This window comes from Choristoneura fumiferana, chromosome 27 (assembly GCF_025370935.1).
Source record: "Choristoneura fumiferana chromosome 27, NRCan_CFum_1, whole genome shotgun sequence".
NCBI classification, from domain to species: domain Eukaryota; kingdom Metazoa; phylum Arthropoda; class Insecta; order Lepidoptera; family Tortricidae; genus Choristoneura; species Choristoneura fumiferana.
Genome location: NC_133498.1, coordinates 7,584,682 through 7,609,511, shown reverse-complemented (window position 1 = coordinate 7,609,511; position 24,830 = coordinate 7,584,682). Strand labels below are relative to the sequence as shown.

Sequence of the window (24,830 nt, the reverse complement as noted above, 5' to 3'; positions counted from 1 at the left end):
ACTACGAAGCTTGAGGTCCGGGGTTCAATTGCCGGCCGGGGCAGATATTTGTATGAATAATACGAATGTTTGTTCTCGGGTCTTGGATGTTTAATATGTATTTAAGTATGTATTTATCTATATCATTATGTTTATCCGTTGCTTAGTTTAGTATCCATAGTACAAGCTTTGCTTAGTTTGGGACTAGGTCAATTGGTGTCAAGTGTCGCATGATATATATTTATTTATTATTTATTTTAAATTAAAATAATATTTAAAAAATAAATAGTTTATTAAAATAAGTCGTAAATCATAATGAAAAAAAATTAAAACAATTATGAACATACACATTTTTCTTTTTGTAGTACTGACAAAGCTTCATTAAACAATTGCTTTGAAGTTTGAATCATTTCGGTCAAATTATTGTAATCCTCCTGTTTCTCTTCTTCAATCATTTTTAATTTATCTTCCATTATTTTCAATTTTTCATCAGCAAGTTCTAGTTTATATTTCAACTCGTCTTTATCTAAAGCCTCATATGCGTCTGCTTGAGAGTCCGTAGTCGTGCTTTCGCTTATTTTCTCAGTCACTGCTGTGATGGAAGATTGCTTCTTACTTACGGATGTCGAAGCCAGAAAGTCAAACTGCGCAACAGTTTCCATTTTCAAAGAAGTTTTAGATGCTTTGGAGCCTCTTTTGGAATCTTTGTAAACTTTTAGTTCATTCTCCAATGAGACTACTTTTCTGTCTAGTCTTCTCTTTTTCTCTTTAAGCTTTCTATGTAAAGCTTCAAGCTCCTCCCAGTTTCGTCTCTCCGCAAGTAATCTATCGTTTAGAGTCGTGACCAATTCTGAAAGCTTTCGTATCTCATTGTCAGTGGCGGTTTTCATTGGAGTGAAGAACACGCTTTGCAGTGAGCACTCTTCATAACGCAACAGTTGAGCTCTGAGCTCTTCAATCTTAGCAGCTTTTTCCGCTGACTGTTTTCTTAGAGCATCTATTTTAGCGTCGGTGTTTTTGCTCAGTTTCCTGTATTCTTCTATTTCGCTATTCATTTTATTCATTTTCGCTGTATTCTCTTTTAGAATTTCTTGGTAGTATTGCTCTAAAGTTTTGATTTGATTCTGTAACATGGGATGAGGGGTCAGTGGAAAATGTCACACATACATTACGAAGGAGGCTGAACAAAAATAATATTGCAAAAACATATCCCTCATTTCATAAACATAAGTATAAACTAAAAAGGAATCTTTATAGGATCACTTTTACTGTCCATCCATCCGTTTTTCTGTCCAGACCTTTGAGTATTTAACTAGTTGAATACTCAAAGCCCGTGAGCGACCATCTCCTTTTAGCTTAGTTGAATACTTTAGTCAAAGGTCATGACATGACCTTTTTTCTCAGGAAAGCGTGGAAGTATCAAGCAAAAATTAATACTAAATACCTACTCAAGTCGCTATCCTTTGCCTATCTTTGTGTGTGTTTATGTATTTTTGTTAAATCTTCCTGTTTTTTGGTTTATATTTTTTGCCTATGTTGAAATTAATATGATACCTACACTTAAGAGTTATGGTCTCTTGTTAGACAAACTTATGCGACCAAACAAAATTAACTTTTGTCCGACTCGCACTTGGCTGGTTTTTTAGAGAACAAGACTAAATTGTTCTGAATACTAAGTACTATTTAACTTACTCTCTGTTCGTTCACAAGCAAATCGTCATGATTGCTTTTCTCCATAAAAGTCTGCATCTTCTGCCGAATAGTCGTCGCATCACATTCCAAATTGCGGATCCGGCATCGAGCTCCTTCCAGTTTCTTTTTGATCTCCTGATTCTCTTCTTTAGTAGTTTCGAGCTCTTTCATGGCCCGATCAACTTCTTTCTTTCTTTTCATTTCGATTTCTCTTATGACCTTAGATAGAAAAAAGTATTTAATGTTTCGAAGACTAGTATAACGTCTAGTTTTTGAAGAGCTGTACCTGTGGTGCGTTGGCTGACACCAATTGCAGTCCCAGAACATGAAATTTGTTTACTGGTATGCAAACCATGTATGAAGACATTAAAAAAAGTTACCTATGTTAATGATGTGACACTAAGACTAAGCACAGAGACGACTGTTGTGGTTTTATGGTGCATTTTCTGAGTAAGAGTGAGATTTTTGGTTACAGATTGTACAATTCACCTGACTCTGGTCTCTCTTCTTAGCCTCTAATAAATCCTTATGTTTCCCATTTAGCTTTTCCTCTAATTCACTAATTCTCCCTTGTAGATAGAGAATCTGCTGCGCACGGCCTTTCCATCCAGCCATATCATTTTGCAATTCTTTGATACTGGTGAATTTATCTCCTAACTCCTGGAAATCATATTAAATGTTAGAGAACGGAAGTTAACGGACTGCAATGGCAGGTAAATATTCGTAAAGAGAGAGAATATGGTTTTAGAATCATCCTTGTTTTGTCACATTTTCACCAGAGGCATTTTCATGAAAGGCAGCACCAAGAAGAAGCAAAAAGGATGAAGTCATAGGTTAACCCGTAGGATTGAGTGTGTTATAATAATTCAACAACCTGCTGCAATATTTTCGTAGCAATCAGTATCTCGTTCTTCAACTCCAGGTTTCTGTTTTTGCTTTCGTAAAGTTTTTTATTCACAACAGCAAGTTTGTTATTTAGATCTTTTAGCTCATCAGGACTAACATCTATAGGTTCGTCTTTACATAAACATACGTCTAATTTCTCTTGCTCTTTATTAATTAAGTCCAGTTGCATTATTTTTCGTTCAAGAGCGGCATTTTTGGTTTTGTATCTGTAGAAAAGAGAAATCTGTAAGATTAGTGATCAGACGTGCACTGCACATCTTCGCAATTATATTCACTATTTTCTGTCAAATCGTACACAATGGTAGTAGAAAGAAATGGCGAATGCACGACGTGCACGTTAGTTTTGAATTTCACTGGTTTGATTGATATGATATGATATGATGAAAACTCAAAATTATGGAAGCAGAAACTGGAAGCGAAGCAAAATTATCAGTAGTAATGTTGCATTCATAAAGCAAAAGCGATTATTTTATTTACCCTTCCAACTCGGCAACGAGATGACGGTTCTGTTTGCACAGATCAGCTATTTTGGCGCTGATGATGCCTGCTGACTTCGAAGATATAGCAGGACCTGACCCAGATATGATGTCCCGAATGCGCTGGTTGAGGTCGACGACGGATTTATTCAACTCATTTATTTCAGAGTCTTTCGTAAAAACTAGTTTACGAAGTTCGTTGTTTTCACAGGTCATCACCTAAAAGAGTAAGTTATAATATATTATGAAGAAGAGCATACTTATTTGTGTCCTTTGGTGGATACTACATACTACACATGGATTGGGCGGGAATGGGGCAGATTTCAAGTGGACGAATGTAAAATTTTGGTATCTTTATCTACTTAACTGCAGCTTCGAATCAACATAATTGTTACCTTTAGTTGTTCAATTAAATGCGCATTTAACTCTGGCGGATACAAGACGTCGTCAGGTTCCGGTTTGTCCATTTTTTCCATCGCAGCCAACATTTTGAGCTTCATCTCGTCAGTCTCATCGATCTTACCCGCTAGTTCTGCTAATTTGTCATCTTTTAAATTGCCTTTAGACCGCATTTTGGTTGATGAACCTAATTTATTCTTATTCATTTCGGAGGGCTCTTGTATTACGCAAAAACTTGTAAATATTGAATGTAACCGTCAAACGTGACGGCATTCTAAACTTGAAAGATTGACTCGATAATCTGCAAAATGTCAGTTGCATGGATGTTGTGGATAATCGATCCTTATTATCGATACTTTGAGATGTTTTTTTTTCTGAACGAAACCGATTATTGAGTAGTGAATCAGTCAGTGCTACCAACTTTCGGGAATTCAGTTGTCACTGTCAAGCAGCTGTCAGTCAGCTGCTTACGATAATAAATTGATAATCATAAATTAATTGAAATTAATAACTTTATCACTTCCTGGGCCTTTCATTAGTGTTCTACATGGATGATAATTGAAGTATCCGTGATTTCCAAGTGTTGTCCGGCCTGCAAGCATTGACGGTACGTTATAAAATGTATAAATCTATACGCCCTTGTGGAGTACTTGTGCGTATTTCTTAATGATCCCATGTCTTATCGTTTTGTTGTACAAACAATACATTTTCACGGTAGATTATGTTGTTTCCTTCCTTATGGGACGCTGGTTAATAGCTACCAGCTGTTATTATATGGAAAACTTCTCGTAAAATCATTGATTTTGATGATATCATCAATAGTTTCAGTAGCTACATAGTTAACTTCGTCAATTGAGCTGTAAATTTTTCGATTGTTATCATATCAACGCCCAATTCAAATTAAATGCATCAATTATGCAAATCAAAGTTATTGCATAACTTACTGGCAGCTTCAGGTTTCAATTGAATTAATAATAAATGATAAAGTTATGGAAACTATGGCCCTAGCCCTCTCATTTTGAGAGAAGGCACGTGCCTAGCAGTGGGTCGTGTATAGGCTCGGATGATGATGATGAAAATTAAAAAGGCTTTATTTTCCTGCAGCTCCACAATGCCAGGCACGAACTTAATAGTCCCTGTGGTGCTCTGGGGCAAGTACGCTCCTACGCACTGCGTCTCCGCCGTGTATCTCTCTCGGGACCAGAAGACTCTAGTAACGGGTTGCTATGACGGACAGATCTGTATCTGGGCGGTGGATCCGGAGTCTTTGAAGATGACTCCTCGTTGTTTGCTTGTTGGACACACAGCTCCTGTGACTTGCCTGTCGAGGGCTTCTATTATTCAGGTATGTCAATGTGAGGCTAAGAACTGGCTGTTGTTAGTAAAGCTCAGAAAATGTGAGATGTTTTGAGAGTCAACATAACATTGACATGCCCTGTCATTTAATAGTAGTTGTCCCATGTGTAATTTTATAATGAATAGAGCTGTATGGTATAGGTGACCTCTTTTGAGAGTTTGTATAACATGGACAAAACCTGTCACACAGATATAGATTACACTAGATAACGCAAACACCTCAATCTGTATGAAAACCAACTGTGTCACTTTTATATATGTACTGTGACGTCTCAAGAGCGAATTAGCGATGTGAATTTCCCGATGTCCGCGCATTATCAATTAAAATGCGCCGCCCGTCAGCGCCTGTGGTGTGTGGCTTGAGTCAGTCAATAGCCATGATTAGTCAGTTAGCGGTCAGCCTTAGTATGGGGCCAACCTCTATGTTTGGTTGGGGTTCAGACACGCAAAGTAGATGCATTTGCGTAATCTAGTGTAATTTATATCTGTTCCCTGTCATTTAATAGTAGTTATTCCATGTGTAATTTTAGAATGAACAGAGCTGTGAATGGCTGAGCTGTTTAGAGAGTTTGCAGAACATGGACATACCTTGTCATTTAATGGTAGTTGACCCATGTGTAGTGTAATGAGGGCTATCGTTTTTTGTCTTTCTAGATGGCGCCACTGTTGCGTGAGGTTTTTGAGTTTGGCTTTTAAAGTCTGTTATTACGGGCGTGAAAGCAAAGTTTAGATTAAAATCATTTTTAATACACCTTAACACCGTACCATAAAAATATCGAGCAACCACAGTGTTGCGTAGTCCCGTTTAGTTCGGAAAAAAAAGGGAAGACAAAAGTTTCCGAAAGACAAAACTGTCTCAAAACACAGACATTCATTGCCCCGTAACGCATAATTCCCATAATTAATTTCAGGTATTGCAAAATATTCACAAAATTATTCTAATTCTAAATAAACCCGCGTAACTCCCCCAAAAACTATGAGATTTGACATTCCGGAGACCTCACACTAGCGCCTCTAGCGGCGAATTCATACCCCAATAGCCCTCATTGTCACTATATGACCTATTTTGTTCCAGGACAACAACTTCATAGTAAGCTCCTCGGAAGCAGGCGAGATGTGTACCTGGGACCTGGTGGACGGGAAATGCCGCGAGAGTGTCAAGCTGTCACAAATACACACCAATATACAGGTACTACAAAACGTTTATATTCTGTAGGGTTCTTTACATGACAGTTACTTTTCTACCAACACTTTCGGAAAGATTATTGCGCGCAATAATAATAATAGCCTTTAGGTCGTAGGTAAACAAAGTATGTATGTAAACTCTTTATTGTACCAAAGAAAAGAAACAAAACACAATTAAGATTGGTTTTTTGGAATCTTTTTGTATTTTTTATTTCAATTCCAAATATTTACTTTTACGGTCATCCCGTAAAACCTAAATTGAAAATACAAACTGAAATATAGATGCACAGAAAAAACAGAAAAATAAGATCCCAGTGATGGTCTTATTTTTCTGTTTTTTCTGTGCATCTATATTTCAGTTTGTATTTTCAAAACACAATTGTCAAACTTTAAAGTAATTGTTTGTAGTTCTCGGCCTATATACATCCAACTGCAGGCCTCCTCTCAGAATGAGAGGGCTTGGGTCGTAGTTCACACGCAGCCCCAGTGCGGATTGGGAACTTCACACGCGCCATTAAATTTCTTCGCCGGTGTGTACAGGATTGCTCGCGAATTTCGAATGTTTGTAGTTCATACCTTGTTCTAATTCAAATTCAAATCATTTATTCAGTAAATAGGCCGCAATGGGCACTTTTACACGTCATTTTTTAAACTACCAGCGCTTTCGGAAAGACCATCATTGCCAAGAAGAATGCGCCGCAAGAAACTTGGCAGAAAGATTTTTTCAAAATAAAATAATTACAAGTAAAATACTTTAAAAGTACAGTATAAAATTAAAGAAAAAATTACATAAAAAGAATAATAATAATACAGGGATGTATGGGGTCCCTTAGTTACAAAACTAAACACTAACTATATCTAAATAGTCAAGCTAATTTTTTCAACAAAGATCAAAAAAAAAGTCAAAATAATTTACTTATTTGCTATACATTCACAAGTTGCTTAAAATATAATTCACAATACAATATACAGATACATGAAGTTATTTTTTACAGTCCCACTTGATCATTCAATCAAAGAGCTGGCGGTGTAAACGTTGACCAAGCCTCTGCAAGCGTGCAAAGCCAACATACCAGTTATTTTTGCAGGCTTACCACATGTGCAACAGCGAGGACCTGCGTCTGTTCTGCAACGGCTACTACGCCGAGATCCTGGTGATGGACCCGTTCTCCCTCGAGATACTCTTCTGTCTCAGCTCCAAGATGAACCCCGATTGGATATCAGCTCTGCACGTGAGTATTCTATCCTGATTAGGATTTAATCATACAATCATTGCTTTCATGAGACCATAGGATCTTAAACTAAAATAAAATATTTCCCAAACATGAAACCCTGTAGTAGGGCACTGCAACATAACTTAAAGCTATTTTCATAATTATTAGTTAAACAATAATCCGATAATTTATAAATATGTAAGTAATATAATTTTCATCTCTCCTGTTTGGAAAGTTGAATTTTAATGGGTAGATGGCCGGGTGGAAAATTGCGTTTTCATCTCTAGGGTGGAAAGTATTTTTTTTTTAATTTTTCGATTAGCCACAGAGTCCAAGATAATTGAGTTACGTCAATGACACTTCTTTTCATGTTTCGGTATGGCCATCTAGATGCACGTCGTGACCAAGGAGCTTATATACAACACTGGAGGTTGAACGCCGAACATCCGTTTGAAACAAGAAATTTGATCATTATTACGTCACGAACATATTCCATCTCTTTCTTTAGTCAGGTTAAGAAAGAGATGGAAGTCATTCGTGAAATGTGAAAGAAAGAGATGGAATATATAAATAAGTAATAAAGGTAAAACTTCTTCGTTCGGTGTTCAACCTCCGATTTTTTTTATAGTCAGCCGTGGCAAGTGGCCAGTCGAAAAGGTACCGTTGGAGGTTGTATATAAGTAAATTCAATTTATGATTATTCTGACTTTTTTGTAGTATTTTACTTTCCTCACAGTCGAAATGAAAAGTAGAGTGTCTAACTCGGGTGAAATTACCCATTTCCCCTCGAACTATTGGCGCTCTCACTTCGTTCGAGCGCCAGAAATATCTCGGGTGAAATGGGTCACTTTCCACCCTTGGTTATCAATCTACTATAGTTTATGTATTCTGGAAAAAATCTTGCAATGTGTAGTAACATTTTCGAATGACTAGGCCTTTAATAATTTATTGAAGGATTTTTCTTTATTTTGTCTTTAATAGTTTTGGGTATGTTATTATATATTTTTATACACATAATATAAGGGCCTGTATTGATCATTTTTAATTTATGAGGGGGTATGGGTATTTTATGTCTTTGTCTTTATTTTTTTTATTTAGCTTTGGATATAAATGAATATATTTCAGAGATGTCAAAGTTAGTACAGTACGATTACTTGGAGTTAACACTTGACAGATGGGCGTGCCTTCAGTCAATTTTCAACTTTGAGGTCATACAAATAAAATAGTTTTTACATAGTCTGTAAACGTGGGTAGCGGTATACTAAAAATGGCTTTATTTGTATGACGTCAAAGTTGAAAATTGACTGAAGGCACGCCCATCTGTCAAGTGTTAACTCGAATTAATCAAATTGTATATTAAGCTTTTTGTAATATGGTCGGCAACTATCTGATTGTTTTATATTTACCAGAATTCTGATGCATCTCTTTTACAATATAAATATACCTTGAGCGTCAGTTCATGATTTAAATCAACTTGATTTTTAGGGTTCTGTACCTTTACCCTTTTCCAAGCATATTATAGCAACCACATAGATGTTCACAATTATTCGACCTTACTAAGTATGTGACAAATTCGTTTCTAAATTAATCCCTCGGAAACAACAGAAAACTATGATTTATTTTGTGGTAGCGTCGTACTCTAAATTCACAGGACCTGGAGAATGAAAATGGTTAATGCTTAACATCAGGTGAGATAGGGGTCAATCACGAACAGTTTAATGTAAAAAAAAAACGGAACCCTCGTAGGATTGTTGTCCGTCCATCCGTGAGTCCGTCTATCTGTGAAGACCCTTTATCTTGGGAACGCGAGAAATCGATATGAAATTAAAACCATATACTCAGGTCTACAGTCCCTTGAAGCTGTGAAAAAATCTAACTTCTAAGTCAACTCAAACAAAAGCTCACAGTCATTGAAAAAGGTATTTCCATACAAATTGCCTTAACAGTAAAAATTATAGGGTACAGTACCATCGAATGCCCATTCCGCTTTATGGGTATTTTTGTAACACCGTTTATTATGTCAACGGTTGATTTAACTAGTCCGTTCATTCAACCGCCATACAATACAATAACTCTTTATTGCACACCAAGAAACAGAAAACAGGTATATACACAGATTTTCTGAGGCAAGCAATAGGCGGTCTTATCGCTTCAGTGCGATCTCTTCCAGGCAACCTTTACAATGCCATACCTATTAAACCTACTGTTGTTTTTTTAGGTGCTCCGTCCGTCCTCCAGGAAAGATGATGTGGTGTTGGCCATTTCAATAACTGGTACAGTCAAGGTAATTGGAGTCTCTTTATATGTATTATTTTATTATTATGTAATCGTTCTGTCCCTTTTCCGGGATGAATTGTTCTAATAATCGCACTTATATTATAAACTAGCCGTTACCCGCGACTCTGTCCGCGTAAAATTCGGTTTTCACTAACTATCTGTATACCGAATTTCATCTAAATCGGTTTAGCGGTTTAGACGTGATGAAGTAACATACAAACAGACTTATAAACTCGCATTTATAATACTAATGGGATGCGGAAGTTTGTGCGTAGACTCTTGCCAACGACAGCTGTCCCAGACAAACCGCGGCAAATTAAAAAAAAATGAGGCTGACAACACTTGCTGTACACTGATTAAACGAAGTTGATGCTTAGATATTTTTTAAATTTTCCAGATTTTTAATTATACTCGGGACTCTTCAAGCTGCATCAACATTCATTATAGTATTTATAGTAATGTGTGAAAGTTGATTATGCACTTTAAATAAAATAATAATAAATATCATGGGACACTTGACACCAATTACCTAGTCCCAAACTAAGCAAAGCTTGTACTATGGATACTAGGCACTTTAATAGTCCGTTGGTAAATTTCATGACCTTTGTCAGTGACCATTGAAGTACAGTCCAGACATAGACATATCAATTTTTAGACCATTTTGACCAGATTGGCATTGAATAAATCTTCTAACATTTTAATTCTAACATAATAAATATTATAATATTTTCCATTTAGAGGATGGCAGGAGGTTGAATTAAACAGAAAATAATTTATTTATTTCTTAAACCAGAAATATCAAAACTATCTAAGCGGGGTTAGAATGACAATATGTCAATTTTGACAGTCTCAAAAATGATACCAGATTAAAGTTTCGTAAAAAATGCGTGGACAGCTTTCGCTGGCCATAGTCTATGTGTGTATGTTTGTCACACATTCACGCTAAAACTAATGCTGGACATCTAAGATAACACATAAGCTACTTTTTATCCTGTTGTTTTTGCTTGATCGGGTTAAGAAGTTCAACTGCCACATGCAAGACATTGGCGCGAGTGTTTTATATGTTATTTCTTGGAATTCCGGTGGAAATTTAATTTTAACTGCTGGAAGTTTAAGTTCGCGTTTTTGTAATGTGGCTAAGGCCTTTGGCGAGATTTACGCGTACGATGCCGCGGGTAATCGGCGGGGATGTCGGGGCTAGAAATACTCTGACGCTGGAGGCGGTGCGGTGCGGCGCGGAGCGGAAGCGGTTCCGGTTGTAATATTCGAGCTAACGTGAAAGAGGGCACACAGAATACCGGGCCACGCTTATTTCCCGCGCGGTATTCTGTGTCGGGTTAGAATTACACCTCTCCATTTCTTCCGTGGATGTCGTAAGAGGCGACTGAGGATATAGGTTAAGGTATACCGTAGGCGACAGGCTAGCAACCTGTCACTATTGTAAACTTGAAATCTAAAATTGCTAAAAGTGGCCCGAACTGGAAAGTTTCGTGTGCTCTGCCTACCCCATTTGGAAATCCCCACGCGTCTGCAATACCCCTGGTGTTGCAGATGTTTATGGCGTGTGATCTCTTACCATCAGGAGACCCATTTGCTCGTTTGCCATCCAGTCAAATAAAAAAAAAAAAAAATACAGGCGTGATGTTTGTTGTGTGTGTGTGTGTGTGTGTGTGTGTGTGTGTGTGGTATTCTGTATGCCCTCTTTCATGTTAGCTCGAATATTACAACCGGTACCGACTCCGCGCCGCGCCGCACCGCCCCGCCACCGCTCTCTGTGTGTTTCAAGTTGTAGAGTCATAAATTTGACGGTCTGACGTGATCACCCGGAGTGTTCAAAGCTTCAACAAAAAAAAAATACGGTCTTTTTCAGGTGTGGTCACTCCTAGGCCATGAGAACAAGCAGTCCGAGCCTATATACGAGAACGAGTCCAAACAGATCCGCTGCCTCAACGCGCTGTCGCTCAACTGTTGCGCACACAACCAGCGGACCGTGCTCATTGTGTGCGCCAAGTACTGCCAGATTTACGACGCCGGTGAGTGTTGATTTATATTATAGAATAATAAATATATAAATATACTTAGAGAGAGTTGAAGACTTGTAGTATAAAAAACGGCCAGTTTAAATTGTCTAAGGGGCTGTTTCACCATCCATTGATTAGCGTTAACCGACGGTTAAATGTGATGCCGTCTCCGTCTATTCAAACAAAACAAATAGAGACGGCATCACATTTAACCGCCAGTTAACACTAATCAATGGATGGTGAAACAGCCCTTAAATAGTATGCAACCTCGCTGAAACACTTATATAATTGGCGCATGTTGCATTTGTAACTTTTAGATGGGGTACAATAAAAAAAGGGATTTCAAAACACAAACACATCCTGTTTTGAAACAGTGTAATAGATTCTACTCTCGATTCTGAGCAGACTACTTTCTGGTTTTCAGTTATTTAATTAACACCTTGTATAACTGAAAATACAAACTGAAATATAGATGCACAGAAAAACCAGAAAAATAAGACCAGCACTGGGAATCGAACCCAGGTCCTCGTTATTCCGTACCGCGTGCTATACCGCTACACCACTGCTGGTCAACGGTACAGACACGAATTTCCCCTATGCACCTCATATCTCAGCTTGTTTGTTTCTTATTTAGCCACTTAAGCAGTGACGCTAGCGACATCTATACCGTAGCCCTCATCGAGAAATTTTCGGCACTCCATTGGAACCTACCGCTCACCCGGACAAGAGATGTCGTTACTAAGCAATCAAATTAAGATTGGTTTTTTGGAATCTTTTTGTATTTTCAATTTAGGTTTTACGGGATGACCGTAAAAGTAAAAATTTGGAATTGAAATACAAAAAGATTCCAAAAAACCAATCTTACCTTGTATAACGTCAAAGCCTAGTCCGTAAAGCCGCAATAGTCCGCACCGCCATTTTGAAAGATAATTTTGAGTGACAGCTGACAGCCATTTTTTTTACGTACGAAGGCAACGGTCTTGCTCCAATCAGCCACGGACTGCCAAAAAAGATGATTTTAAAGATATCCTCTATTATAATTTTTTATACCCATTTTTCAGGCGACTTCTCAGTACTATGTTCGATCCAAGCGCCCTCTGGCGAGCGTTGGATGTCGGGAGACTTCCTGGCCCCAGACCGGGTCCTGGTGTGGTCTACCGAAGGCAAGGGTTACCTATACAAGCTGCCTGCCAAGTACGTAGAGATATATAGTACTAGTGTTAAGTGAGCGAGATGTATGAGTGAGGAAGTATACATATAGCCAATTGAAATGTCGTGTAACGTTAAGTACCTGGGTGACCGAGCTCCGCTCGGGCTAAAACTAGGTAACCAGTGTTTTCCGAGAGGTAAGACCGAGCTAGATCGATTTTTCATCCCCGAAACCCCTGATGAGAGTCTGATTATATATTATATAGATATCACTAGGGACACAGTCGGGTAACCATATCAGCTGGCTATATGTCATACACTGTTCTAAGATTAAAAATAATTGGAATATAAGTATATTGAGTGGCCAAGTCCTCAAAAAGTGTTGTATATGGTTTTAGGGTTCCGTGCCGCAAAAGGGAAATTGGAACCCTTATACGGCTGCATTGTCTGTCTGTGTTTTAGCGACCGAATTGTCAAATATTTTGCGAACCTAAAGCTTGAGGTCCCAGGTTCGATACCATGTTTGCACTCGAGTCTTGTACTTTTGATATATATATATCGCGGTGAAAAGCTACGAAAGTGAAGAACCACACTAAAAAAATATACTATGAATTTTATACACCGTTGTGATTGGCAACGAGAAATCATACTACAATAAAAAAAGCTATTTCAAAATTTTAAGCGAATATGTGAATAGCTACAACGAATTTATGATTACGAGGTACAGTCAACGTCATAAATAAGTGATCATTTCTGTACCTTGTCGCTTTCAGTCGTTACACAATTTCGTATGGCTTTTCAAACATGACGTTAAAGTGACAAGGTACAAAAGTGATCACTTATTTATGACGTTGACTGTACACGACTAACAAACGATTTTTAGTATGTATTTAATTACATGAGAATGTTTATTCTTTGCAGTACCCATAGTACAAGCTTTGCTTAATAGAAACGTGAAATTTCATTTGGAATAATCTGAAAATATCTAATTTGTATGAATGAAATTAAGTTTTTGCGCACGGAACCCTCAATGCTAGAGTCCGACTCGCACTTAACTGGGTTTTTGAGCTTGGCCGCTTCAATATCTGTTGAGATAATTGTTAAAAACAAAGACAGAATACTTTGTTACTAAGGGGCTGTTTCACCATCCATTGATTAGTGTTAACTGACGGTTAAATGTGATACCGTCTCTATTTGTTTTGTTCGAATAGACGGAGACGGGATCACATTTAACCGTCAGTTAACACTAATCAATGGATGGTGAAACAGCCCCTAAATGGCATGAAATCATTACAAAAATAATAAAAATATCATACTTAGTTTCGTGAGAGCACAAAAGCCTCTGTGTTATATTTTTTAAAAATATACAGTAAATGAACATATTGTATGTGTCTTTGGAGTTATACTTTTATTTTGTCATCTACCATATTACAATTGCGAACTGGCAAAACATGAAGCCGTTAGCCGGGTGGCCTAGTGGTTTGACCTATGACCTCTCAAGCAGAGGATCGTGGGTTCAAACCCGTACTCGTACCTCTTGAGTTTTTCCAAATTCATGTGCGCGAGCTTTACCGTGAAAAACATCGTGAGGAAACCTGCACAATCCTGCGAAGGAATTCAGTGGTGTGTTTGAAGTTCCCAAGCCCTCAGTCTGAGAAGAGACCTGCGGCCATAGGCTGGGATGATTTTGATGATGAACACTTAAAGTTGATGGTATCAGTGAGGCAAGATGGCGCCTTGCCAGTTAATGTTATTTGAAAAAAATATTCAACATACAATGTGTTACTTTACTAGATACTAACATTTGATCTGTACATTTTAATTGAAATCGCTAAAATGCACGTTCAAGCCAATTGTTTCATACAAATAACATTCATGACGAGATATTCTTAAATAAACAAAATTATATATTCATATCCTATTTATGACACTGGTGAATGTAAAAAAAAGTTTTGCTCAAAATTTCGTTTTACAGAAGATTTTTGGTTAGTGTCAAATATAAGCGTATATTTTCGTTTCTCATAATTTCATTTGTCATAACAACGTTTGTCATAACATAACACAAGAAGACAAGTTTCTACATATTTTTTTTATTAAATTTTTATTTTATATAAAACTAAAAATCGATCAAATAAAACAATAAAACTAAAAAAATATAATATTATAATACAAAAAAAGGTACAGAAAGTGAACAATTGTTTCCACTGTGGCTATTTCATTTCCTCGCAATGGAAGTGAAAAGCAGAGTGTAAAACTCGAGATTTAAACCCATTTTCCCCTCGACGTGTCTATCCACCCTCGCTGTACTATATGGCTATATGAACGTCTCGTGTAAAATGACTCGTTTTATGCTCTTGTTGTACAATCTACTATTGTTTAATTGAACAACGAAAAATCCGTGTCCAATATTTTCTGATAATCTAATTGACGAACAAAGTTTCGAGCGCAAAATGAAAATTTCAGTAAAACATATATATTTTTAAGAATATCTCGTCGAAAGCTAAATAATATCATCTCTGTTATAGCAAACTACGCGGACGGGCTGTCAGTAGGTTAGCAACTTTTCGTTTTGGATGTACATTGGACGTCCACAGTTCAAACAGTATTGGGAGTATACCGTCTATGGCCTAGTTTATAATCAGGAGCCTATTTCACCGCGCTGACAGGTGGGACTACTACTTTCGTAGAGAGCCACTTTGAAAATACCATTCGTTAGTCTTTTACCTCGAAAGCATAAATTCCTTGAAGCCAAATTCGACGAATAGTTCACCTCGAAATAGAATCTTAATCTTGTACTTGACGCAATTTTGCGCGTAGCTTTTTACATTAGTATAATTACAATTTAGCATCTAATTTTTCGTGTACTTTTACCCTAGACGCATGTCGCTGTTTGTCTGGGACTCTAATTAATTTGACGCGTTAATTGATGTTTGCATTAAAATATACTAATACACGATCGAGGTGAAATGCGACTAAAACTAATAGTGACTTAAAAAAACACGATTGGGAAACAACGCGATACAATGCACTTTTTTAATGAAACAGATATCCTAACCCTGCCGTCGCTTTATGTTTTTGAAATAATCATGTATGTTAGGAAGAACATATGTGATTTTCCCACTAACGTCGATAAGCCAAAGGCTACTAGAAACACAGGGAAGCTTAAAGTTCCATCTTACAAACTGGCTAAAACCAAAAAGTCTTTTCTGAGAAATTGCATACGTTTTTATAATAAAATTCCAAAAAATATTATAAATGAAACGGATACAAAATTCAGATCTATTGTCAAGAAGACATTAATATCAAAGGCGTATTGTAAAGTTAATGATTATATCATGGACAGGGATATTTGGAAATAATTCCGATCCGCATTAGCGATCCCTTCAAATAGCGAACCTACTGTGTTAAAAATAAAGTTGTGTTAAATACTTGTGATGTATACATATCATTTAATAATATTGTAAATCTGTTTAAAAAAAATATACCTCGTTGAGTTTCTTGCCGGATTCTTCTCAACAGAGGTTTTTCCGAACCGGTGGAAGTTTTTTTTTGACATTCATAAGTGCTTGTTAGTGTGTGTGTGTGTGTGTGTGTGTGTGTGTGTGTGTGTGTGTGTGTGTGTGTGTGTGTGTGTTTTTGTGCGAAGGATGAGTACGTACCCACTTAGTGATTTATTTAGTGACTGCCTATTGAGATTTTTGCCTCTCCGCTAAGAATATCTTAAGGCGCAGTTTGAATGCATAGCGACTAAAAAGATAACACAACGCTATAATTAAATATAACGATCGAGGTGAAATGCGATTCGGTGAATCGCTACGAGGAATTAATGCTTTTGATGTAAAGAACTAACAAATGGAAAATACGCGGCGCGTATGATAAACACCAAACACTACTATTGTAACGCAAACCTGTTACAGCTTTTTTCTCATGTCACGATTTACCGACAAATATTTATTTAAGGTAATTTAACCCATATCCCACTAATATTATGAATGCGAGAGTTTGTAAATCTAAATTGAAAATACAAACTGAAATATAGATGCACAGAAAAACCAGAAAAATAAGACCAGCACTGGGAATCGAACCCAGGTCCTCGGTATTCCGTACCGCGTGCTATACCGCTACACCACTCCATCAGACCAGATCAGATCAGATCAGTGGTGTAGCGGTATAGCACGAGGGTTCGATTCCCAGTGATGGTCTTATTTTTCTGGTTTTTCTGTGCATCTATATTTCAGTTTGTATGTTCAATTTAGGTTTTACGGGATGACCGTAAAAGTAAAAATTTGGAATTGAAATAAAAAAATACAAAAAGATTCCAAAAAAACAATCTTAATTTGTAAATCTGTTTGTTTGGTTACTTCACGTCTAGGTTCGGTATAGTTTGAGTCCCGGAGAAGGACATAGGATAGTTTTTATCCCGGAAAATGCATATTTCCCGCGGGATAGCGATAAACGAATATTACGCAGATGTCGTCGCGGGCAACAGCTATTACAGTTATAAATGTAAAAAATATATAGTAAATGTGAGTTTGGCTCATAGAGCTTCCTGTGTAAAAACGGTATACTGCTAGTTCTGTTTGCACTGAGCTGTGGCATGTCTCTTTCTTACTTTGCTCGAACTCGGCCATACTGCTTAACGCACAGGCGTTCGCAACCGCAATCACCATTTCTTTCTGTTAATTACCTTTACGGCCGAAGTCAAGTGGTTAGAGAACCTGACTACGTTGCTCGAGGTCCCGGGTTCTATCCCCCGGTCAGGGCAGATATTTTTGTATGCGAATGTCTGTTCTTGAGTCATGGTCGTTTAATATGCATTTAAGTATGTAGTTATCTATATATTGTATGTTTATCCGTTGCCTAGTAACCATAGTACAAGCTTTGCTTAGTTTGAGACTAGGTCAATTGGTGTCAATTGTTCCATAGTATTTATTTATTCATTCTATACTATTTGACAGAAAGAAATGGTGAATGCAATTGTACAGTCGAGTGCATAAACTTATGAGAAAATTTTTTTCAAGAATATCTGAACAAGCTTCTACGCCGTTATCAATAGAGTCGTGTTCAGATATTTTTGATGACATTTTTGCTCACAAGTTTATGAACTCGACTGTCATACGAGTGCGTTAGACAATATGGCTGACTGTACTGTATCGTTGTGCTTTTCATAGTTTGATTTTAGTAAGGTTTGAATTTTAGTAGTTTAGGATCGTAAAGTACATTCAAAAGGATCCATAAATAAATCTGCCATTAAAGGAATCAAAGGTGATCCCATAGCCAAACCATAACTCTGTACAGAGTAATGGTATGGTATGGGACAAGTGATGTAAAGAAGTACATCTTCAGAGAAAGTGTTTTTTTACAATCCTCAGCCATCTTAGGTTTGTTCTCTCTTAAGGCAAAAGGCGGTATAAAAAATACCTTGTGTTATTTATACCATCTGATGCAGAATGTTATAAGTTACATACATAAGTGGTATAAATAACTCAAAAGAGTTTTTAGGGTTCCGTACCCAATGGGTGCCAACGGAACCCTTTTACTGAGACGCCGCTGTCTGTCTTTCCATCCGTCTGTCATAGGGCTCTATATATTATTCTGATTCGTAATAGTTAGGCAATTGAAATTTTCACAGATTATGTACTACTGTGGCCGCTATAACAAGAAATACTAAAAACAGAATAAAATAAATATTTAAGGGGGGCTCCCATACAAAAAACTTGATTTTTTTGCTAATATCTAATGTTGTACCTATATATAATGGTAGGGAACCCTTCGTGTGCGATTCCGACTCGCACTTGGCCGTTTTTTTATTTTGAGATACCGCCTTTTGCCTTGAGAGGTCAGTATAGCTAGTTGTCAGTTTTAAAGTGTTAGGTATTATTTTATAATAGGTATTATAATAAGTAGTTTGTTAAAATGTAGTACTTAATCGTAGATTTTATATTTAAGTTGCTTTACCGCACTTCCATAAAAAATCATCTTATTGTTGTCGTGTATTGTTTTGTGATTATAATTATACCGTCTATGTATAAGTATAGTAGAATGCGATTTAGAATAAATTCAATCTGATTACTGGAATATAAATTACTCACGAAATAATAAAGCAGAGGATCGTTTGACACGACAGTTTCGGATTTATTCGCGGTCCTTGATCATTGACACTTAACACAGCGGGCTATATTCAGTCAGATGTGTCTAAGTTATAGCTAGAGATCGAACGGATTAGCGACGTTGTTCACAATAATGTGGATATGACTCTGAAATATTAACCATTTAAGTAATTAATTTATTAATTTCTTATATGATATTTACTTTTGATTCCTGGTAAATAAATAACGCAAATAATTCTCGTAATGTAGATATATTAAGGCAAAAATAATCTGTGGTCCATCTATTCCTATTCCAACGACAACTGATGCTGCTTTTAGTCAAAATACCACAAACAGGACTTATCACGCTAACACACGAGTAATATTTACCTCGACGTTTCGACCACATTACAGTGGCCGTGGTCACGAGTAGACTGAAGTATGGGGTGTCAAGTCTGCCTAGCAGCGCGAGTCCTCCGAACTACCCGCGCCGCGTAATTTTTATCTCTAGAAATTTTAAATTCCAAGAAATTAACTAACCTATTAATTGATTTTAAAGTCATGTCCACAATATTACAAATACGATGACCATAATCCGTTCGATCCCTGGTTAAGGCCACGTTTTCACCAGAGATGTGCCAAGATGTGTTGCGAAGAATGTGTTTTTCATGAACCTATAGAAAAGCTTCATTTACCTAGCCTCGCTCCGCTCAGCTGTTTCCACTAGAGCTGTGCTGTGCGAAGATAGATAAATAAAGCGTTTCTATTGGTTCAAGAAAAACGCTATTCTCGCAACACATCCTCGCACGTCTTTGGTGGAAACGCAGACTAAGACTAAGGATTTAGGATACAAACGAATTCGTCGGACACTTACATGAAATAAACGATCATTATCATTTATCATTGTTACCCGCATACAGGTTTCATCGCGTCCCTCCAAATAACATAACTAAATAGTGTTCTACTGTACATTCAGGCTTAGCTTATTAAGTAAATTAGATTTTAGATTAGATTTCAATGTGGACTTTTTGACAAAATGCCGCTAGGTCGCGCTATTGACGAGAGAGTTAGACGTTTAAATCACGCTTGTGATTGGTTCGTTTCGTTCTAAATCAATGAGGGCTATCGCGAATGAATTCGCCGCTAGAGGCGCTAGTGTAGCGTGAGGTCTCCGAAATGTCAAATCTCATAGTTTTTGGGTGAGCTACGAGGGTTTATTTATAATTAGAATTTTTTTGTGAATATTTTGCATTACCTGAAATTAATTATGGCAATTATGCGTTACGGGGCAATGAATGTCTGTGTTTTGAGACATTTTTGTCTTTTGGAAACTTTTGTCCTCCCTTTTTTTTCGAACAAAACGGGACTAACCAACACTGCGGTTGCTGGATATTTTTATGGTACGGTTTAAGGTGTATTAAAAATGATTTTAATCTAAACTTTGTTTTAACGCCCGTAATAACAGACTCTGAAAGCCACACTTAAAAACCTCACGCAACAGTGCGCCATCTAGTGAGACAAAAAACGATAGCCCTCATTACAAACGTGACGCAAATGTCAAATTTACTTAGCGATACTAACGCCATCTAGCGATATTCTTGTCAGAAAATCCGTGTTAACAGAGGTCGGCATTTCTGTGGTAAAACACAGGACTGTCCCAAATTTAGTTGTGCTGGACTTTTTATTTTATCGATGTCGACACTGAGAAATGGAAGAAACTCCTTTTAGTATATTAGAAAGTCGTCGTAATTTTGTTAAATTTCATCGAAGTTCATCATCTTTCTTAAGACTCATTAATTTCTAAACATTATCTGGGTTCAGTGTGTTACCTTTTTCGTTACGAAACCGTTTATGTATACTAAAGGACTTTACTTCGCTCGACGTCAAACTAGCGATTCTGTGACTTGCCAGTCCATACGAAATTTATAAAAAAAAATAGACCATAAAACGCCCGAAACAGCAAAACGACACAAATATGCGAATTTGGGTTGTACGGACCTGTAGCTCAAATAGATTTTAAATAAATTAAAAAAATATATATCTTATCAGTTTCGTAGGTGACAATAGGGCTGGCTCTTTCCTCGATCAACGTATTGGCATTGCCACACGAGGACACATAGTCAATCTTATGGGTGATATTTATAAATATAGGGTCTTAGGCTCAGAATAATTATCGAAAATACAAACTGAGACATGGATGCACAGAAAAACCAGAAAAAGAGACCAGCACTGGGATTCGAACCCAGGTCCTCAGCGTTCCGTGCTGCGTGCTATAACCCCTACACCACTGCTGGACAGGAATCTAGACACGATTTTATCCTATGCATACATACCTCAGGTTGCTTATTTCTACTTTGCTACTTAAGCAGCAGCACTAGCGACATCTATGTGGCGTCGACAGACGTCACACTCTTTTGGAACCAACCGCTCACCCAGACAGCATAACTAGTTAGTCAGAATAATTAGTTTTTTTTTTGTAAGAACCTATTTGTTACTTTTGTGTATTATGCGTGTAAATGAGTGCTGTTCTTATTACAAAGTATCGAATATTTATCGACACGAATTTTCTTCTATTTCACAAGTATCGATATCGATAAAATTAAAGTTCAAGCACTACATAATTTGAGTACGAGCTTTGGTGATTTTGCAACATAAAATTCCGATTTTTGCTTATTAAAAAGGACGTCATAGTAGTTACATACAAGAGTTAGAGCAGTCTTTAACGTGTGTTTGTCACGTAACGTTGCAGCTCGGTGCCGGATCACAAGGGTTTCCATGGCCCAACTGTGGCCCACGACAGCCCAGTGCTGTTTGGATTGCTGGCCCATCCTGATAACAAGGTATGTTGATGATTGCATACAGGGCCAGCTTTAGAGGTCAGGATTTCTTGAGGCTACAAAGGTGTGGGGGAACTTAAGGCGAAAAAAACTGTTTGTAAAAAAAAGTGTGTGTGTATGTCATTATCACGACTGGAGTTTACAGTACTGTAACTAGAATGTTAATGTCACTCGCGACTCGTCAGTTTTCTTCGTTTTCCTGAAGATTCAAATGAGAAAGAAAAAGAAAACCGATGTTTTGTTTCGAGATACGAATTGTCTGTTTTCATTCTTTGTTTCATAAACAAGTAACTAACACAATAAAGTTATTCCAGCTACTGTCGTGTCCTCCTGCAATGCGGTACGTCATCACCTCAGTGGGAGGCAAGCAGCGCCGCCTCCTGCTGAGAGGCGACTCAGCGGGGACAGTGTCCGTGTGGAGCGTCGATGAGGCCGCCACGCCCGCTGCTAACAGCACGCCTTGTAAGCCATCTCATCACCATCCCCTTAGCCCTTAGTAAGAGGCGAGCACTGAATCAGGGGTTGTTCATTAATTGATGTGATTTTGACTGTTCAATATCCCCCCTCCTCCCCAAATTAGTTTACGTTAAATCTATGCTACTCGTGCATGCGTGTAGTATTGGGATACACCAAAAAAATTACGTATAGTTTTTATTTTATTTTTTGGAAGAATAGGATATTTTAAGATACCATTTTCATCGATTTTGAATTTGGATGAGTATTTAATTTTTTATATTTTTTTTACGAAATACGCTGGTTGACGTCACAGTGAGACAGCCACGTTCCATTGCCTAGAAAAATTCAGGTCGTACATAACGTAATCTGTGGCATTACAATGTGACAGTAATACAAGCACGGCTTAGGGTCCTAAATGAACCATGACAAATAGTTTTATTTATTTATCTTCTTTTGGCTCCGAATATTCCTTTGTTTCTTTATTGGTGTGATAGTAAATAGATATTTTTTATTAAAAATCTGATATATAAATTCTTTTATATTTACTTGTAACGTAGTAATTTAATAATTTAATTTGTAAAAATACATTGGAAATACTCGTATGCATTTCGGACTTTACGATAAATGACAACTGTTTAAAGCCGAGTGCGCATCATGTGATTAAAGTTGTGTCTTTGTCACTCTTTGCTTTTATAAGCAGGACAGTAACATTTCAAAAGGTAAATTTGCTTTAGAGTGTAGATCTGCTTTAGAACTGCCTTTTTTACGGGACACTGCAGGGGTCAAATGAAGGTCGTTACTTAAATTTTGTTTATTTAATTAGGTATATCATATTTTTGGAATCTGATTTCTGAGAACGCTTCACGAAGCCTATTTCTCCAAACGGTTTTCGATTTATTATACGTTGTCAAAAATTGGGACATCCCAATTATTCTATACTAGCTGTTGCCCGCGGCTTCGCCCCGTTGTATTTTTTCTGTATTTTCTGCCATAAAAACCTTCTCCTGACAATAAAGAACACAACAAAAAAGAGTTAGCGAAATCGATCCAGCAGTTTCAGACTTTTGCGCTTAGCAACACATTTTACGATTAATTTTTATTTATATAGATTATTTTTATCGGAGAAACACATCGACATCTATGTACCTTACGGCACTAGACTGGCTGTCTAGTACAAACCCCTGTTACGGACGTCAACAGACTATAGTGAAGATCACAAAACAGCGCTGTGAACTGTTTTTGTGCACCGTTTTGATGTAAGAAACGTGCAGTCTAGTACATAGATGTCAATGAAGAAACATATTTCACTTAATTTAACTCAGTTTTATTCTGATTTTTCACTATAACTTGCGGGTTAAAAATACGTGATATTTATAATTATCCACGCCTGGAACTTAACTAAACTTTTTTTTACAGAGATAGGATTTTTTTAGTCAGAGTTACATTATTGTATTGTTGTTGTGTTCCTAAAGCTCGCTGGACATCAGTACAGTCTGTAGGCTGTCGTATTTTTGTATAATGAACAGCGCTGTCACTGTCTCCTATTATGAGGTTTTCTCGGAGCGTGTCAAGTTTTGGATTATGATTTTAATAAATATACTATTTGCATTATATTATTCGTAGTTTCCTGGCCTTCTAAGTGACGACCGGATGGCTAAGTGGTTAGAGAACCTGAGTGCGGAGCTTGAGGTCCCGGGTTCGATTCCTGGCCGGGGTAGATATTTGTATGAATACTACGAATGTTTGTTCTCGGGTCTTGGATGTTTAATATGTATTTAAGTATGTATTTATCTATATAAGTATGTTTATCCGTTGCCTAGTATCCATAGTACAAGCTTTGCTTAGTTTGGGACTAGGTCAATTGGTGTCAAGTATAAAAAAAAATGTGTTTTGTAGCGCACGCGCCGGTAGTGCTGACCAGTTTGGACATGGCGTGGGCTGAGATGAGCCCGAGCCCGGTCGGCATCCTGGACCAGCTGCACCACCCCTCGGAACCCGGTAAATATGATTCAGAACTATCCAGCTGTGGAGCGAATGAAACAACCGAGGGTCCCCCCAAACCTGTGGACGCGAAAACTGTGTTTACACGTCGTCGACGTCTTTTTCGCTCTTATTGAATGAGAGTGAGTATGTTTTATTGTATAAAGGTACGACCAAACCGCTGCTTAAAAAACGGTGACGGCACGGAATCGCAGTGACGCACCGTATTTTTTTGCATGCTTTCCACACCGATGCTTAAAATACGCAAACGGTGCGGAATCGCAGTGACTTGCCGTAAACGTCACCTTTTGTTCGGTAAAGACCTGACGTTTACGGCACGTCACTGCGATTCCGTGCCGTCACCGTTTTTTAAGCAGCGGTTTGGTCGCACCTTAACTGCGTAACTGATGCTGTTATTGTATTATTTATAATAATAATAATCATTTATTCAAACATAAGGTTGTACAAACACTGGACGACAAAGAAGTTTCTGTCGACACGAAAAAAAAAGTTATAAACAATACGGTATTTGACATCTCCTGAATTTGCCATGTCTTATATATTATTATGAAAATATAGATAACAGACAGTGTTTAGCGAAGAGAAAACTTAAATACACTTAACTTATATATTGTTTTAACAAAACCTTTTTTTAAAGTTTTTTATTAACTTGCAAAGTATGTTTAATGTATGAGCGGGTCAAATCGTGCAAGTTTAAATTGGACCCACTCCTAGTAGTCGGATTGTCTTGAAATTTGGCATACTTATGTAATTTGCGGGACAATACAATAATCTGGTAGTGACATCCTAGTAG

The 24,830-nt window shown here is 37.4% G+C and overlaps 2 protein-coding genes across 5 annotated transcripts in view; one reads left to right on the top strand and one right to left on the bottom strand.

Moving 5' to 3' along the window:
- Positions 1-252: 252 nt before the first annotated feature.
- LOC141443631 (uncharacterized) lies at positions 253-3,741 on the bottom strand. The gene is made up of 6 exons (XM_074108978.1): positions 3,449-3,741; positions 3,055-3,272; positions 2,546-2,783; positions 2,161-2,331; positions 1,672-1,890; positions 253-1,103 (listed from the first exon to the last, which is right to left on the bottom strand). The coding sequence occupies exons 1-6, from the start codon at positions 3,656-3,658 to the stop codon at positions 315-317; spliced, it is 1,845 nt and encodes a 614-aa protein (XP_073965079.1). The 5' UTR covers positions 3,659-3,741; the 3' UTR covers positions 253-314.
- A 127-nt stretch (positions 3,742-3,868) lies between these two features.
- Rbcn-3B (WD repeat-containing protein Rbcn-3B) overlaps positions 3,869-24,830 on the top strand; it is a 174,062-nt gene continuing 153,100 nt past the window's right edge. For 3 of the 4 annotated variants that reach the window (XM_074108973.1, XM_074108972.1, XM_074108970.1), the window contains exons 1-11: positions 3,869-4,059; positions 4,557-4,797; positions 5,884-5,997; positions 7,082-7,225; positions 9,426-9,491; positions 11,355-11,517; positions 12,567-12,699; positions 15,180-15,206; positions 21,493-21,583; positions 21,895-22,042; positions 23,933-24,034. In XM_074108973.1, coding sequence (XP_073965074.1) covers positions 4,564-4,797; positions 5,884-5,997; positions 7,082-7,225; positions 9,426-9,491; positions 11,355-11,517; positions 12,567-12,699; positions 15,180-15,206; positions 21,493-21,583; positions 21,895-22,042; positions 23,933-24,034 — 1,222 coding nt within the window. In that variant the 5' untranslated portion in view covers positions 3,869-4,059; positions 4,557-4,563. The remainder of the gene's footprint in view (positions 4,060-4,556; positions 4,798-5,883; positions 5,998-7,081; positions 7,226-9,425; positions 9,492-11,354; positions 11,518-12,566; positions 12,700-15,179; positions 15,207-21,492; positions 21,584-21,894; positions 22,043-23,932; positions 24,035-24,830) is intronic. The other variant, XM_074108971.1, reaches the window with a different exon arrangement.

What these genes read in the sequence shown, in the direction of transcription:
- LOC141443631 (XM_074108978.1), bottom strand. Translation starts at nt 3,658, where the DNA reads ATGAATAAGAATAAATTAGGTTCATCAACCAAAATGCGGTCTAAAGGC. An exon ending in ATTTAATTGAACAACTAAAG is followed by an intron (nt 3,273 to 3,448) that starts GTAACAATTATG and finishes TTACTCTTTTAG; the next exon opens with GTGATGACCTGTGAAAACAA. An exon ending in CTACGAAAATATTGCAGCAG is followed by an intron (nt 2,332 to 2,545) that starts GTTGTTGAATTA and finishes TATGATTTCCAG; the next exon opens with GAGTTAGGAGATAAATTCAC.